The following is an 18,895-nucleotide window of genomic DNA, read 5'->3' as shown; positions in this document are numbered from 1 at the left end:
TGCCAGTCCTTAGTTAACAGTCATCTTCTATATGTCTCATCAGGAGGCCAAGTGGCCGACAAAGAGAAGAAGAGAGAATTCAACGAGGTGTCACAGCTCCTTAAGATTGAGAAAATCCAATCCCCTGGATGGAGAGAGAGAGAGGAAAAGAGAGGGGGAGAGAGAGAGAGATAGAGAGAGGTAGAGGGGGAGCGAGAGAGGGGAGAGAGAGAGAGATAGAGAGAGGGAGAGAGGGAGAGCAAGAGAGAGAGGGAGAGAGAGAGAGAGGGGGAAAGAGAGAGAGAGAGATAGGTAGAGGGGGAGCGAGAGAGGGGGAGCAAGAGAGAGAGAGAGAGAGGGAGAGAGGGAGAGCAAGAGAGAGAGGGAGAGAGAGAGAGAGGGGAAAAGAGAGGGGGAAAGAGAGAGAGAGGGGAAAAGAGAGGGGGAGAGAGAGAGAGGGGAAAAGAGAGGGGGAAAGAGAGAGAGAGAGATAGGTAGAGGGGGAGCGAGAGAGAGGGGAAAAGAGAGGGGGAAAGAGAGAGAGAGATAGAGAGAGAGAGAGAGAGAGAGAGAGAGGGGAAAAGAGAGGGGGAAAGAGAGAGAGAGAGAGAGAGAGAGGTAGAGGGGGAGCGAGATAGAGGGGAGAGAGAGCATTATTACAGTACCAATTATTATTAGCAGTATTAGCAGTACCAAGCATTGTTATTCTGCTTGGTACTGCATCAGTTTATCTGATCTACCGTACTTTAAAAATGTACAATAAACATTACACTTACAAAAGTTATATATATATATACAGTGTTGTAATGATGTGCAAATAGTTAAAGTACAAAAGTAAATAAATAAACATTAATATTGGTTGTGGCAACCGGTCACTTATCTTGCTGCTGCGATGGAACACTGTTGAATTTTACTATTTTCTCTCTCTCTCTCTCTCTCTCTCTCTCTCTCTCTCTCTCTCTCTCTCTCTCTCTCTCTCTCTCTCTCTCTCTGTCTCTCCCTATCTCTCTACACCCTCTCTCTCTCTCTCTCTCTCTCTCTCTCTCTCTCTCTCTCTCTGTCTCTCCCTATCTCTCTCCCCCCTCTCTCTCCATCCTCTCCCCTCCCACCTATCCCCTCCCACCTATCCCCTCCCACGTATTCCCTCCCACCTATCCCCTCCCACCTATCCCCTCTAGTCTACAGTGGCAGATTCCTCTGACTTTAGCAGTGGGGAATTCGACTTACAAATCATCAGAAGTCATCCTCTGGATCTCCAATAAAACAGGTACCTTCTAACTGCCTCTCTTCACATCTGCTCTCATCCACACCACAACCATGGAAACCACTAGAGGTATCACCACAGCCATGGTAACCACTAGAGGTATCACCACAGCCATGGTAACCACTAGAGGTATCCCCACAACCATAGTAACCACTAGAGGTATCACCACAACCATGGTAACCACTAGAGGTATCACCACAGCCATGGTAACCACTAGAGGTATCACCACAACCATGGTAACCACTAGAGGTATCACCACAGCCATGGTAACCACTAGAGGTATCACCACAGCCATGGAAACCACTAGAGGTATCACCACAGCCATGGTAACCACTAGAGGTATCACCACAGCCATGGTAACCACTAGAGGTATCCCCACAACCATAGTAACCACTAGAGGTATCACCACAACCATGGTAACCACTAGAGGTATCACCACAGCCATGGTAACCACTAGAGGTATCACCACAACCATGGTAACCACTAGAGGTATCACCACAGCCATGGTAACCACTAGAGGTATCACCACAGCCATGGAAACCACTAGAGGTATCACCACAGCCATGGTAACCACTAGAGGTATCACCACAGCCATGGTAACCACTAGAGGTATCACCACAGCCATGGTAACCACTAGAGGTATCACCACAACCATGGAAACCACTAGAGAGATCACCACAGCCATGGTAACCACTAGAGGTATCACCACAACCATGGTAACCACTAGAGGTATCACCACAACCATGGTAACCACTAGAGATATCACCACAACCATGGAAACCACTAGAGGTATCACCACAGCCATGGTAACCACTAGAGGTATCACCACAACCATGGTAACCACTAGAGGTATCACCACAGCCATGGAAACCACTAGAGGTATCACCACAACCATGGAAACCACTAGAGGTATCACCACAGCCATGGTAACCACTAGAGGTATCACCACAACCATGGTAATCACTAGAGATATCACCACAACCATGGAAACCACTAGAGGTATCACCACAACCATGGTAACCACTAGAGGTATCTCCACAGCCATGGTAACCACTAGAGGTACCACCACAACCATAGTAACCACTAGAGGTATCACCACAGCCATGGAAACCACTAGAGGTATCACCACAGCCATGGTAACCACTAGAGGTATCCCCACAGCCATGGAAACCACTAGAGGTATCACCACAACCATGGTAACCACTAGAGGTATCACCACAACCATGGAAACCACTAGAGATATCACCACAACCATGGAAACCACTAGAGGTATCACCACAACCATGGTAACCACTAGAGGTATCACCACAACCATGGTAACCACTAGAGATATCACCACAGCCATGGTAACCACTAGAGGTATCACCACAGCCATGGTAACCACTAGAGGTATCACCACAACCATGGTAACAACTAGAGGTATCACCACAACCATGGTAACCACTAGAGGTATCTCCACAGCCATGGTAACCACGAGAAGTATCACCACAACCATAGTAACCACTAGAGGTATCACCACAACCATGGTAACCACTAGAGGTATCACCACAACCATGGTAACCACTATAGGTATCACCACAACCATGGTAACCACTAGAGGTATCACCACAACCATGGTAACCACTAGAGGTATCACCACAGCCATGGTAACCACTAGAGGTATCACCACAACCATGGTAACCACTAGAGGTATCTCCACAGCCATGGTAACCACTAGAGGTACCACCACAACCATAGTAACCACTAGAGGTATCACCACAAGCATGGTAACTACTAGAGGTATCACCACAACCATGGTAACCACTAGAGGTATCACCACAAGCTATTTTACAGTAGTGTTCCTGCTGCATATCCAATATACACCAGCTATTTTACAGTAGTGTTCCTGCTGCATATCCAATATACACCAGCTATTTTACAGTAGTGTTCCTGCTGCATATCCAACATACACCAGCTGTTTTACAGTAGTGTTCCTGCTGCATATCCAATATACACCAGCTATTTTACAGTAGTGTTCCTGCTGCATATCCAATATACACCAGCTGTTTTACAGTAGTGTTCCTGCTGCATATCCAACATACACCAGCTGTTTTACAGTAGTGTTCCTGCTGCATATCCAATATACACCAGCTATTTTACAGTAGTGTTCCTGCTGCATATCCAACATACACCAGCTATTTTACAGTAGTGTTCCTGCTGCATATCCAATATACACCAGCTGTTTTACAGTAGTGTTCCTGCTACATATCCAATATACACCAGCTATTTTACAGTAGTGTTCCTGCTACATATCCATTGCAAAGTAATCAGTCTTCCACGTCTCCTCTCTGAATTTGTCCTAATGTGTGTTTGCGTCTCTGTCCTTTGTGGGTGCGTGCGTTGTGAACCAAGGGCCCACGCATGATTAAACAGAGGAACGCGTGACGACATGTTCAGCCTGCAGATTTAGAGGCTACAGTCACCGGTTGAATTAGGTGCCAGTGAATTACTGTGTCACCGAGAGCCACGAGTCCCCTGTCTTTGTCTTTAATTACAAACCACTCCGGCTATGCTCCGTATCGCAGGTGTCTCTATCTCCGTGGCTGGCTGTTCCTGTGTCCTAAATCGCACCCTATTCCCTATATTATGACTACTTTCAACCGAAGCCTTATTTAAATGTAATTTTTTATTTAAATATGCAAGTCAGTTAATTAATAAGAACACATTCTTATTTACAATGACGGCCTGCTGGGGTACAGTGGGTTAACTGCCTTGTTCAGGGGAACAGTGGGTTAACTGCCTTGTTCAGGGGAACAGTGGGTTAACTGCCTTGTTCAGGGGTACAGTGGGTTAACTGCCTTGTTCAGTGGAACAGTGGGTTAAATGCCTTGTTCAGGGGTACAGTGGGTTAACTGCCTTGTTCAGGGGAACAGTGGGTTAACTGCCTTGTTCAGGGGAACAGTGGGTTAACTGCCTTGTTCAGGGGAACAGTGGGTTAACTGCCTTGTTCAGGGGAACAGTGGGTTAACTGCCTTGTTCAGGGGAACAGTGGGTTAACTGCCTTGTTCAGGGGTGCAGTGGGTTAACTGCCTTGTTCAGGGGAACAGTGGGTTAACTGCCTTGTTCAGGGGAACAGTGGGCTAACTGCCTTGTTCAGGGTAACAGTGGGTTAACTGCCTTGTTCAGGGGTACAGTGGGTTAACTGCCTTGTTCAGTGGAACAGTGGGTTAAATGCCTTGTTCAGGGGTACAGTGGGTTAACTGCCTTGTTCAGGGGAACAGTGGGTTAACTGCCTTGTTCAGGGGAACAGTGGGTTAACTGCCTTGTTCAGGGGAACAGTGGGTTAACTGCCTTGTTCAGGGGAACAGTGGGTTAACTGCCTTGTTCAGGGGAACAGTGGGTTAACTGCCTTGTTCAGGGGTGCAGTGGGTTAACTGCCTTGTTCAGGGGAACAGTGGGTTAACTGCCTTGTTCAGGGAAACAGTGGGTTAACTGCTTTGTTCAGGGGTGCAGTGGGTTAACTGCCTTGTTCAGGGGAACAGTGGGTTAACTGCCTTGTTCAGGGGAACAGTGGGTTAACTGCCTTGTTCAGGGGAACAGTGGGTTAACTGCCTTGTTCAGGGGTGCAGTGGGTTAACTGCCTTGTTCAGGGGAACAGTGGGTTAACTGCCTTGTTCAGGGGAACAGTGGCTTAACTGCCTTGTTCAGGGGAACAGTGGGTTAACTGCCTTGTTCAGGGGAACAGTGGGTTAACTGCCTTGTTCAGGGGTGCAGTGGGTTAACTGCCTTGTTCAGGGGAACAGTGGGTTAACTGTCCTGTTCAGGGGAACAGTGGGTTAACTGCCTTGTTCAGGGGAACAGTGGGTTAACTGCCTTGCTCAGGGGAACAGTGGGTTAACTGCCTTGTTCAGGGGAACAGTGGGTTAACTGCCTTGTTCAGGGGAACAGTGGGTTAACTGCCTTGTTCAGGGGAACAGTGGGTTAACTGCCTTGTTCAGGGGATCAGTGGGTTAACTGCCTTGTTCAGGGGAACAGTGGGTTAACTGCCTTGTTCAGGGGAACAGTGGGTTAACTGCCTTGTTCAGGGGAACAGTGGGTTAACTGCCTTGTTCAGGGGAACGGTGGGTTAACTGCCTTGTTCAGGGGAACAGTGGGTTAACTGCCTTGTTCAGGGGTACAGTGGGTTAACTGCCTTGTTCAGGGGAACAGTGGGTTAACTGCCTTGTTCAGGGGAACGGTGGGTTAACTGCCTTGTTCAGGGGAACAGTGGGTTAACTGCCTTGTTCAGGGGAACAGTGGGTTAACTGCCTTGTTCAGGGGTGGAACGACATATTTTTTACTTTTGTCAGCTCAGGGATTCGATCCAGCAACCTTTCGGTTATTGGCCCAATGCTCGAACCACTAGGCTACCTTCCGCCCCCTATTGGCTACCTGCCGCCCCCTATTGGGTGACTTCCGCCCCCTATTGGGTGCCTGCCGCCCCCTATTGGGTGCCTGCCGCCCCCTATTGGGTGCCTGCCGCCCCCTATTGGCTACCTGCCGCCCCCTATTGGCTACCTGCCGCCCCCTATTGGCTACCTGCCGCCCCCTATTGGCTACCTGCCGCCCCCTATCGGGTGCCTTTTGGGATACAGACAGGGAGAGGAGCAGCATTCCCACCACTGCCCAGCCCAGTCCTCCCGGGATTCAATTTAGGAGTGTAACTTCCAGTGACGTTTGTTAATGAAGATCTTCCCCCTTGCGCGACACCATTTAACTTCCCCATTCTCCCCTAACCCCTCTTAGAAAGGTTCCTGTTGCTATGAACCCTGCTGTGCTCATCGCACCAGGCTATTCCAAGACTGAATCCGGAACAAACCACGACAAAGTAGCCACGTAGGCTGTGTGAGACCAATATAGCGTTGCATTAATGTAGTCTGAACTATAGGGTTGACCATAGTGGTTTGCTACTCAATGTCTTGCTTCACGGCACGCCGGCGATGACTGGAAATTAGCCTCCACTCTCTCCCAGCAGCCAGCAATCTGAAGCCAGGCTTATCAGCTCTCTCTCTCTCTCTCTCTCTCTCTCACTCTCTCTGTCTGTCTCTCTCTCTCTCTCTCTCTCTCTCTCTCTCTCTCTCTCTCTCTCTGTCTCTCTCTGTCTCTCTCTCTCTCTCTCTCTGTCTCTCTCTCTGTCTCTCTCTCTCTCTCTCTCTCTCTCTCTCTCTCTCTCTCTCTCTGTCTCTCTCTGTCTCTCTCTCTCTCTCTCTCTCTCTCTCTCTCTCTCACACAAACACACACACACACACACGCATGTACGTACTATCCTAGTAGTCTGAATCCCTCAGTGGGTCCATTAGCTATCCCATTTTGTTATTGAGCCTCGCTGCACCGAGAGCTTGGCAGCTCTGGCACGTCTGCACACATGGGAACAGAGGGACAGACTGTGTTCAGTGGGAATCTTTAGGGGAATGGTGTGCGTGCGTGCGTTCGTGTGTGTGTGTGTTCACACCAGGGATAAGTGGTCCATTAATATGGTCCATGCTCGTCCACCCTACAGTCAGCTTACAGCCAGCTCCATGCTCTCTGTTTATTTACAAGAGGGTTTCAGGATGGTCCACTCTACAGCCAGCTCCATGCTCTCTGTTTATTTACAAGATGGTTTCAGGATGGTCCAGTCTAGTTGGAGGTGTTTCCTCTCCATCACACTTAACCCTCAGAAACACGTTAGGATGTTCAGCTGAGACCAATATTTATACTGTTGTCCTCATGTGTAGCTGAGGGAACTAGAACAAGAATAAGAAAATAAAATATATATAAATATAAAAATAACATATATAAATAACGTATATAAATAACATATATAAATAATGTATATAAATAACGTATATAAATAACATATATAAATAACGTATATAAATAACATATATAAATAACATATATAAATAACATATATAAATAACGTATATAAATAACGTATATAAATAACATATATAAATATATAAATAACATATATAAATAACGTATATAAATAACGTATATAAATAACATATATAAATATATAAATAACATATATAAATATATAAATAACATATATGTAAATATATAAATAACATAAATGTAAATATATAAATAACATATATGTAAATATATAAATAACATATATAAATATATAAATAACATCGATAATGTGTCTGATTCCTCATTTTCACCTTTGAGGGTGTTTCTTGTTTCTTGTTATAAGTGCTGAGGGGAACTTTATGCACTTGGCCAGATGATTCTGCATCTTTGTTGCATTCTTCCCATATGATTTGGCACAGTATTTGCAAATGTACACAGTGTTTCCTTCTACATTAGCTACAGTGAAATGTCTCCACACATCAGATAGTGCGCGTGGCATTTTCCTGTAAAGATTAGAAAAAAAATAGTAAAAAACCCCAAATACAATTCTATATACAGATAAATAGTTAAGCAGTTAGATTAAACAACTCCTTTGTAAGATGCATGTATTAAAATCAAATATGTATGGAAACAGGTGAATTAACACTCCTCAGTTAGCAGGCTCAAGCAAACTAAAACCCACATCGTAGCAAAAACTAACTAGCAGAAATGTTTAACAAGTTAGAAATGATTTAACCACACTTTGCTGTAGACTACTATTTACTAGTTAACAAAAAAATCATGTAAAATATATTCACCCCACCCAGTATTGTAATCAAAACTTACCAGAAAGCACGCAGTCCTTGGCTCAGACAGTGTAGTAGTGTGGGCTCAATAGCATCTCATTAGTGTGCAAGATCTTGAGAATCAGCTGAACATGTGATGGCAGAATGCACTGTGCATGCAGAGGGTTGTAATTCCATTGAATTGGGAATTGTTTATCCAAAATATGCCACAGTACCTAGAATTACCTTATGTGTATCCCACAAAAAAGGCTCAATTTCAAAAGCTAACTTTTTTTGATGAATTTAAGAAAATTCTCCAAATCCCAGGGCATAACTTCCCATGGAACATTCCGGAGATTTACCGGAAAGGTTCCGGCCCTTTGCAACACTAAATATACCTTTAAACAGATCTGTTACTATATACAGCAAACCTTTAAACATGTCTGTTACTATAGACAGTATACCTTTAAACAGGTCTGTTACTATATACAGTAAACCTTTAAACATGTCTGTTACTATAGACAGTAAACCTTTAAACATGTCTGTTACTATATACAGTAAACCATTAAACATGTCTCTTACTATAGACAGTAAACCTTTAAACATGTCTGTTACTATAGACAGTATACCTTTAAACATGTCTGTTACTATAGACAGTAAACCTTTAAACATGTCTGTTACTATAGACAGTAAACCTTTAAACATGTCTGGTACTATAGACAGTAAACCTTTAAACATGTCTGTTACTATAGACAGTATACCTTTAAACATGTCTGTTACTATAGACAGTAAACCTTTAAACATGTCTGTTACTATAGACAGTAAACCTTTAAACATGTCTGTTACTATATACAGTAAACCTTTAAACATGTCTGTTACTATAGACAGTAAACCTTTAAACATGTCTGTTACTATAGACAGTAAACCTTTAAACATGTCTGTTACTATAGACAGTAAACCTTTAAACATGTCTGTTACTATAGACAGTATACCTTTAAACATGTCTGTTACTATAGACAGTAAACCTTTAAACATGTCTGTTACTATAGACAGTAAACCTTTAAACTTGTCCATCATCTCTGTATATATAGCACTGTAAATATAGAGTAAACCTGTAAACTTGTCCATCATCTCTGTATATATATAGTAAACCTTTAAACTTGTCCATCATCTCTGTATATATAGAGTAAACCTGTAAACTTGTCCATCATCTCTGTATATATAGAGTAAACCTTTAAACTTGTCCATCATCTCTGTATATATAGCACTGTAAATATAGAGTAAACCTGTAAACTTGTCCATCATCTCTGTATATATAGCACTGTATATATAGAGTAAACCTGTAAACTTGTCCATCATCTCTGTAAATATAGCACTGTAAATATAGAGTAAACCTGTAAACTTGTCCATCATCTCTGTATATATAGCACTGTAAATATAGAGTAAACCTGTAAACTTGTCCATCATCTCTGTATATATAGCACTGTATATATAGAGTAAACCTGTAAACTTGTCCATCATCTCTGTATATATAGCACTGTATATATAGAGTAAACCTGTAAACTTGTCCATCATCTCTGTATATATAGCACTGTATATATAGAGTAAACCTGTAAACTTGTCCATCATCTCTGTATATATAGAGTAAACCTTTAAACTTGTCCATCATCTCTGTAAATATAGCACTGTAAATATAGAGTAAACCTGTAAACTTGTCCATCATCTCTGTAAATATAGAGTAAACCTGTAACCTTGTCCATCATCTCTGTATATATAGAGTAAACCTTTAAACTTGTACATCATCTCTGTATATATAGCACTGTAAATATAGAGTAAACCTGTAAACTTGTCTATCATCTCTGTATATATAGCACTGTATATATATAGTAAACCTGTAAACTTGTTCAACATCTCTGTAAATATAGCACTGTAAATATAGAGTAAACCTGTAAACTTGTCTATATAGCACTGAATATATAGAGTAAACCTGTAAACTTGTCCATCATCTCTGTAAATATAGCACTGTATATATAGAGTAAACCTGTAAACTTGTCCATCATCTCTGTATATATAGAGTAAACCTGTAAACTTGTCCATCATCTCTGTATATATAGAGTAAACCTGTAAACTTGTCCATCATCTCTGTATATATAGCACTGTATATATAGAGTAAACCTGTAAACTTGTCCATCATCTCTGTATATATAGAGTAAACCTGTAAACTTGTCCATCATCTCTGTATATATAGAGTAAACCTGTAAACTTGTCCATCATCTCTGTATATATATAGTAAACCTGTAAACTTGTCCATCATCTCTGTATATATAGAGTAAACCTGTAAACTTGTCCATCATCTCTGTATATATAGCACTGTATACATAGAGTAAACCTGTAAACTTGTACATCATCTCTGTTTATATAGAGTCAACCTGTAAACTTGTCCATCATCTCTGTATATATAGCACTGTATATATAGAGTAAACCTGTAAACTTGTCCATCATCTCTGTATATATAGCACTGTATATATAGAGTAAACCTGTAAACTTTTCCATCATCTCTGTATATATAGCACTGTATATATAGAGTAAACCTGTAAACTTGTCCATCATCTCTGTATATATAGAGTAAACCTGTAAACTTGTCCATCATCTCTGTATATATAGCACTGTATATATAGAGTAAACCTGTAAACTTGTCCATCATCTCTGTAAATATAGCACTGTAAATATAGAGTAAACCTGTAAACTTGTCCATCATCTCTGTATATATAGCACTGAAAATATAGAGTAAACCTGTAAACTTGTCCATCATCTCTGTAAATATAGCACTGTAAATATAGAGTAAACCTTTAAACTTGTCCATCATCTCTGTATATATAGCACTGTATATATAGAGTAAACCTGTAAACTTGTCCATCATCTCTGTAAATATAGCACTGTAAATATAGAGTAAACCTGTAAACTTGTCCATCATCTCTGTATATATAGAGTAAACCTGTAAACCTGTCCATCATCTCTGTATATATAGAGTAAACCTGTAAACTTGTCCATCATCTCTGTATATATAGAGTAAACCTGTAAACTTGTCCATCATCTCTGTATATATAGAGTAAACCTGTAAACTTGTCCATCATCTCTGTATATATAGAGTAAACCTTTAAACTTGTCCATCATCTCTGTATATATAGCACTGTATATATAGAGTAAACCTGTAAACTTGTCCATCATCTCTGTATATACAGAGTAAACCTGTAAACTTGTCCATCATCTCTGTATATATAGAGTCAACCTGTAAACTTGTCCATCATCTCTGTATATATAGCACTGTATATATAGAGTAAACCTGTAAACTTGTCCATCATCTCTGTATATATAGCACTGTATATATAGAGTAAACCTGTAAACTTGTCCATCATCTCTGTATATATAGCACTGTATATATAGAGTAAACCTGTAAACTTGTCAATCATCTCTGTATATATAGAGTAAACCTTTAAACTTGTCCATCATCTCTGTAAATATAGCACTGTAAATATAGAGTAAACCTGTAAACTTGTCCATCATCTCTGTAAATATAGAGTAAACCTGTAACCTTGTCCATCATCTCTGTATATATAGAGTAAACCTGTAAACTTGTCCATCATCTCTGTATATATAGCACTGTATATATAGAGTAAACCTGTAAACTTGTCCATCATCTCTGTAAATATAGCACTGTAAATATAGAGTAAACCTGTAAACTTGTCCATCATCTCTGTATATATAGCACTGAAAATATAGAGTAAACCTGTAAACTTGTCCATCATCTCTGTAAATATAGCACTGTAAATATAGAGTAAACCTTTAAACTTGTCCATCATCTCTGTATATATAGCACTGTATATATAGAGTAAACCTGTAAACTTGTCCATCATCTCTGTAAATATAGCACTGTAAATATAGAGTAAACCTGTAAACTTGTCCATCATCTCTGTATATATAGAGTAAACCTGTAAACCTGTCCATCATCTCTGTATATATAGAGTAAACCTGTAAACTTGTCCATCATCTCTGTATATATAGAGTAAACCTGTAAACTTGTCCATCATCTCTGTATATATAGAGTAAACCTGTAAACTTGTCCATCATCTCTGTATATATAGAGTAAACCTTTAAACTTGTCCATCATCTCTGTATATATAGCACTGTATATATAGAGTAAACCTGTAAACTTGTCCATCATCTCTGTATATACAGAGTAAACCTGTAAACTTGTCCATCATCTCTGTATATATAGAGTCAACCTGTAAACTTGTCCATCATCTCTGTATATATAGCACTGTATATATAGAGTAAACCTGTAAACTTGTCCATCATCTCTGTATATATAGCACTGTATATATAGAGTAAACCTGTAAACTTGTCCATCATCTCTGTATATATAGCACTGTATATATAGAGTAAACCTGTAAACTTGTCAATCATCTCTGTATATATAGAGTAAACCTTTAAACTTGTCCATCATCTCTGTAAATATAGCACTGTAAATATAGAGTAAACCTGTAAACTTGTCCATCATCTCTGTAAATATAGAGTAAACCTGTAACCTTGTCCATCATCTCTGTATATATAGAGTAAACCTGTAACCTTGTCCATCATCTCTGTATATATAGAGTAAACCTGTAACCTTGTCCATCATCTCTGTATATATAGAGTAAACCTTTAAACATGTCCATCATCTCTGTATATATAGAGTAAACCTTTAAACTTGTCCATCATCTCTGTATATATAGCACTGTAAATATAGAGTAAACCTGTAAACTTGTCCATCATCTCTGTATATATAGCACTGTATATATAGAGTAAACCTGTAAACTTGTCCATCATCTCTGTAAATATAGCACTGTAAATATAGAGTAAACCTGTAAACTTGTCCATCATCTCTGTATATATAGCACTGAATATATAGAGTAAACCTGTAAACTTGTCCATCATCTCTGTAAATATAGCACTGTAAATATAGAGTAAACCTGTAAACTTGTCCATCATCTCTGTATATATAGAGTAAACCTGTAACCTTGTCCATCATCTCTGTATATATAGCACTGTAAATATAGAGTAAACCTGTAACCTTGTCCATCATCTCTGTATATATAGAGTAAACCTTTAAACTTGTCCATCATCTCTGTATATATAGCACTGTAAATATAGAGTAAACCTGTAAACTTGTCCATCATCTCTGTATATATAGAGTAAACCTGTAAACTTGTCCATCATCTCTGTATATACAGAGTAAACCTGTAAACTTGTCCATCATCTCTGTATATATAGAGTCAACCTGTAAACTTGTCCATCATCTCTGTATATATAGCACTGTATATATAGAGTAAACCTGTAAACTTGTCCATCATCTCTGTATATATAGCACTGTATATATAGAGTAAACCTGTAAACTTGTCCATCATCTCTGTATATATAGCACTGTATATATAGAGTAAACCTGTAAACTTGTCAATCATCTCTGTATATATAGAGTAAACCTTTAAACTTGTCCATCATCTCTGTAAATATAGCACTGTAAATATAGAGTAAACCTGTAAACTTGTCCATCATCTCTGTAAATATAGAGTAAACCTGTAACCTTGTCCATCATCTCTGTATATATAGACTAAACCTGTAACCTTGTCCATCATCTCTGTATATATAGAGTAAACCTGTAACCTTGTCCATCATCTCTGTATATATAGAGTAAACCTTTAAACTTGTCCATCATCTCTGTATATATAGCACTGTAAATATAGAGTAAACCTGTAAACTTGTCCATCATCTCTGTATATATAGCACTGTATATATAGAGTAAACCTGTAAACTTGTCCATCATCTCTGTAAATATAGCACTGTAAATATAGAGTAAACCTGTAAACTTGTCCATCATCTCTGTATATATAGCACTGAATATATAGATTAAACCTGTAAACTTGTCCATCATCTCTGTATATATAGCAGTGTAAATATAGAGTAAACCTGTAAACTTGTCCATCATCTCTGTATATATAGCACTGTATATATAGAGTAAACCTGTAAACTTGTCCATCATCTCTGTAAATATATCACTGTAAATATAGAGTAAACCTGTAAACTTGTCCATCATCTCTGTATATATAGAGTAAACCTGTAAACTTGTCCATCATCTCTGTATATATAGAGTAAACCTGTAAACTTGTCCATCATATCTGTATATATAGCACTGAATATATAGAGTAAACCTGTAAACTTGTCCATCATCTCTGTAAATATAGCACTGTAAATATAGAGTAAACCTGTAAACTTGTCCATCATCTCTGTAAATATAGAGTAAACCTGTAACCTTGTCCATCATCTCTGTATATATATCACTGTAAATATAGAGTAAACCTGTAAACTTGTCCATCATCTCTGTATATATAGAGTAAACCTGTAAACTTGTCCATCATCTCTGTATATATAGAGTAAACCTTTAAACATGTCCATCATCTCTGTATATATAGCACTGTAAATATAGAGTAAACCTGTAAACTTGTCCATCATCTCTGTATATATAGAGTAAACCTGTAAACTTGTCCATCATCTCTGTATATATAGAGTAAACCTGTAAACTTGTCCATCATCTCTGTATATATAGAGTAAACCTTTAAACTTGTCCATCATCTCTGTATATATAGCACTGTATATATAGAGTAAACCTGTAAACTTGTCCATCATCTCTGTATATACAGAGTAAACCTGTAAACTTGTCCATCATCTCTGTATATATAGAGTCAACCTGTAAACTTGTCCATCATCTCTGTATATATAGCACTGTATATATAGAGTAAACCTGTAAACTTGTCCATCATCTCTGTATATATAGCACTGTATATATAGAGTAAACCTGTAAACTTGTCCATCATCTCTGTATATATAGCACTGTATATATAGAGTAAACCTGTAAACTTGTCAATCATCTCTGTATATATAGAGTAAACCTTTAAACTTGTCCATCATCTCTGTAAATATAGCACTGTAAATATAGAGTAAACCTGTAAACTTGTCCATCATCTGTGTAAATATAGAGTAAACCTGTAACCTTGTCCATCATCTCTGTATATATAGAGTAAACCTGTAACCTTGTCCATCATCTCTGTATATATAGAGTAAACCTGTAACCTTGTCCATCATCTCTGTATATATAGAGTAAACCTTTAAACATGTCCATCATCTCTGTATATATAGAGTAAACCTTTAAACATGTCCATCATCTCTGTATATATAGAGTAAACCTTTAAACTTGTCCATCATCTCTGTATATATAGCACTGTAAATATAGAGTAAACCTGTAAACTTGTCCATCATCTCTGTATATATAGCACTGTATATATAGAGTAAACCTGTAAACTTGTCCATCATCTCTGTAAATATAGCACTGTAAATATAGAGTAAACCTGTAAACTTGTCCATCATCTCTGTATATATAGCACTGAATATATAGAGTAAACCTGTAAACTTGTCCATCATCTCTGTAAATATAGCACTGTAAATATAGAGTAAACCTGTAAACTTGTCCATCATCTCTGTAAATATAGAGTAAACCTGTAACCTTGTCCATCATCTCTGTATATCTAGAGTCAACCTGTAAACTTGTCCATCATCTCTGTATATATAGCACTGTAAATATAGAGTAAACCTGTAAACTTGTCCATCATCTCTGTAAATATAGAGTAAACCTGTAACCTTGTCCATCATCTCTGTATATATAGAGTAAACCTGTAACCTTGTCCATCATCTCTGTATATATAGAGTAAACCTGTAACCTTGTCCATCATCTCTGTATATATAGCACTGTATATATAGAGTAAACCTGTAACCTTGTCCATCATCTCTGTATATATAGAGTAAACCTGTAACCTTGTCCATCATCTCTGTATATATAGCACTGTATATATAGAGTAAACCTTTAAACATGTCCATCATCTCTGTATATATAGCACTGTATATATAGGGTAAACCTGTAAACTTGTCCATCATCTCTGTAAATATAGCACTGTAAATATAGAGTAAACCTTTAAACTTGTCCATCATCTCTGTATATATAGCACTGTATATATAGAGTAAACCTGTAAACTTGTCCATCATCGCTGTATATATAGAGTAAACCTGTAAACTTGTCCATCATCTCTGTATATATAGAGTAAACCTGTAAACTTGTCCATCATCTCTGTATATATAGCACTGTATATATAGAGTAAACCTGTAAACTTGTCCATCATCTCTGTATATATAGCACTGTATATATAGAGTAAACCTGTAAACTTGTCCATCATCTCTGTATATATAGCACTGTAAATATAGAGTAAACCTGTAAACTTGTCCATCATCTCTGTATATATAGCACTGTAAATATAGAGTAAACCTGTAACCTTGTCCATCACCTCTGTATATATAGCACTGTATATATAGAGTAAACCTTTAAACATGTCCATCATCTCTGTATATATAGCACTGTATATATAGGGTAAACCTTTAAACATGTCTGTCATGTTTATTTGTTTACAGAGACACACAAAGTGGGCCGGATGGACGATGACATGTGGTTGCTGGGCAACATCAACCAGACTGGGTACTTCCGGGTGAACTACGATCTCCACAACTGGAGGCTCCTCATTGGACAGCTGATGACCAACGCTGAGGTAGGACACCTCTTCTTCATCTTCCTCTTCTTCCTCCTCGTCATCTTCCTCTTCCTCATCTTCCTCCTCTTCTTCATCTTCCTCTTCATCATCTTCCTCTTCTTCCTCTTCGTCATCTCCCTCTTCTTCATCTTCCTCTTCTTCCTCCTCGTCATCTTCCTCTTCCCCATCTTCCTCCCCTTCTTCATCTTCCTCTTCATCATCTTCCTATTCTTCCTCTTCGTCATCTTCCTCTTCTTCATCTTCCTCTTCTTCCTCTTCGTCATCTTCCTCTTCTTCCTCTTCTTCATCTTCCTCTACATCATCTTCCTCTTCTTCATCTTCCTCCTCTTTCTCCTCGTCATCTGGACCATTAAAGGTTTGTATAAAAACGTAAAAGCAGAAAAATCTATGAAAACCGTTCCACCTTTTACCCTTTTCTCTCCGTAGATCATCTCTGTCGGCAACAGGGCGGGGCTCATCGATGACGTCTTCAATCTGGCCAGGTGCGTTTAATGACCGCCTCATCACAGGATTCTGTTTGGTTTCTGTTCCTGTTCTCTCACTGTGGCTTCCCTCATCTGTGTTTTCTCAGTAGGAGCCTCTAACAAGTCCCTCATCTGTGTTTTCCCAGTAGGAGCCTCTAACAAACCTTCCCTCTGTGTTTTCTCAGTAGGAGCCTCTAACAAACCCTACCTCTGTGTTTTCTCATTAGGAGCCTCTAACAAACCCTCCCCCTGTGTTTTCTCAGTAGGAGCCTCTAACAAACCCTCTGTGTTTTCTCAGTAGGAGCCTCTAACAAACTCTCTGTGTTTTCTCAGTAGGAGCCTCTAACAAACCCTCTGTGTTTTCTCAGTAGGAGCCTCTAACAAACCCTCTGTGTTTTCTCAATAGGAGCCTCTAACAAACCCTCCCTCTGTGTTTTCTCAGTAGAAGCCCTCTAGCACACCGACTACAGTCCTGTTGGCTCTGTCCACAGAGTCCCGACACAGTGTTACCCATCTAGTCTCACACGTCATCATATCATCCCCTCTGACCACTGTTCTCAGTACAGCCAGTATTATAAAGACTGGAGACACGTCATCACAGCTTCTCATTTTAAACTGTTCTCAGTGCAGCCAGTATTATAAAGACTCGAGACACGTCATCACAGCTTCTCATTTTAAACTGTTCTCAGTGCAGCCAGTATTATGAAGACTAGAGACACGTCATCACAGCTTCTCATTTTAAACTGTTCTCAGTGCAGCTGTAGTTATAGAGATTAGAGACACGTCGTCACAGCTTCTTTTCCCAAACTGTTTTCATTACAGCCATTGTTATAGAGATTGGACACATGTCATCACACATCACAGCTTCTCTTCTCAGCCTGTTCTCAGTACAGCCGTTTTTATAGAGATTAGACACGTCATCTCAGCTTCTATTCTCAACCTGTTTTCAGTACAGCCATTATTAGACAAAGGGCTAATAATGGAAATAGGAAATATCAATGATGTGACCAGGAAATACCAATGTTGTGACCAGGAAATACCAATGTTGTGACCAGGAAATACCAATGTTGTGACCAGGAAATACCAATGTTGTGACCAGGAAATACCAATGATGTGACCAGGAAATACCAATGATGTGACCTGGAAATACCAATGATGTGACCAGGAAATACCAATGATGTGACCAGGAAATACCAATGATGTGACCAGGAAATACCAATGATGTGACCAGGAAATACCAATGATGTGACCAGGAAATACCAATGTTGTGACCAGGAAATACCAATGTTGTGACCAGGAAATACCAATGTTGTGACCAGGAAATACCAATGTTGTCACCGGGAAATACCAATGTTGTGACCAGGAAATACCAATGATGTGACCAGGAAATACCAATGATGTGACCAGGAAATACCGATGTTGTGACCAGGAAATACCGATGTTGTGACCAGGAAATACCAATGATGTGACCAGGAAATACCAATGATGTGACCAGGAAATACCGATGTTGTGACCAGGAAATACCAATGTTGTGACCAGGAAATACCAATGTTGTGACCAGGAAATATGTCCGGGTGGAATTGTGACGAGCCCAAAGTGGTGGACAAATGATTTGCCTGTCTTTTCTCAGAACAGTAGTTCCGTGACTGATTCCCTGGTTGGCTACACAGCTCATAAGGCACAGCGGTTTTCATCTGTTGGACACGCCATGCTGGCAGGATGCTGGAAACACATCGCGCTAGCTAACGGGAACAGAGAGCCTGCCGCTTGGTGACAGCTGGCCTGCGGCGTGTCTTTGAACATATTGTACACGGCATCCATCCTGACTGCCGCTGTCTCTCCCCGTGTCTCTCCCCGCTCCCCTGCGCACGGAGCTCA

At 39.6% G+C, this 18,895-nt stretch overlaps 1 protein-coding gene across 1 annotated transcript in view; it reads left to right on the top strand.

The window, feature by feature from the left end:
* Nucleotides 1–18,895, top strand: part of LOC139394700 (thyrotropin-releasing hormone-degrading ectoenzyme-like) — a gene marked incomplete at both ends in the record, with an annotated part of 150,318 nt that overhangs the window by 114,152 nt on the left and 17,271 nt on the right. The window contains 3 exons of the mRNA XM_071142795.1: nt 1,158–1,246; nt 16,417–16,550; nt 16,980–17,035. Coding sequence (XP_070998896.1) covers nt 1,158–1,246; nt 16,417–16,550; nt 16,980–17,035 — 279 coding nt within the window. The remainder of the gene's footprint in view (nt 1–1,157; nt 1,247–16,416; nt 16,551–16,979; nt 17,036–18,895) is intronic.

This window comes from Oncorhynchus clarkii, unplaced genomic scaffold (genome assembly GCF_045791955.1).
Source record: "Oncorhynchus clarkii lewisi isolate Uvic-CL-2024 unplaced genomic scaffold, UVic_Ocla_1.0 unplaced_contig_9092_pilon_pilon, whole genome shotgun sequence".
Classification (NCBI taxonomy): domain Eukaryota; kingdom Metazoa; phylum Chordata; class Actinopteri; order Salmoniformes; family Salmonidae; genus Oncorhynchus; species Oncorhynchus clarkii.
Note: the sequence above shows the minus strand (reverse complement) of the source record. Positions and strands in the feature narration are given on the sequence as shown.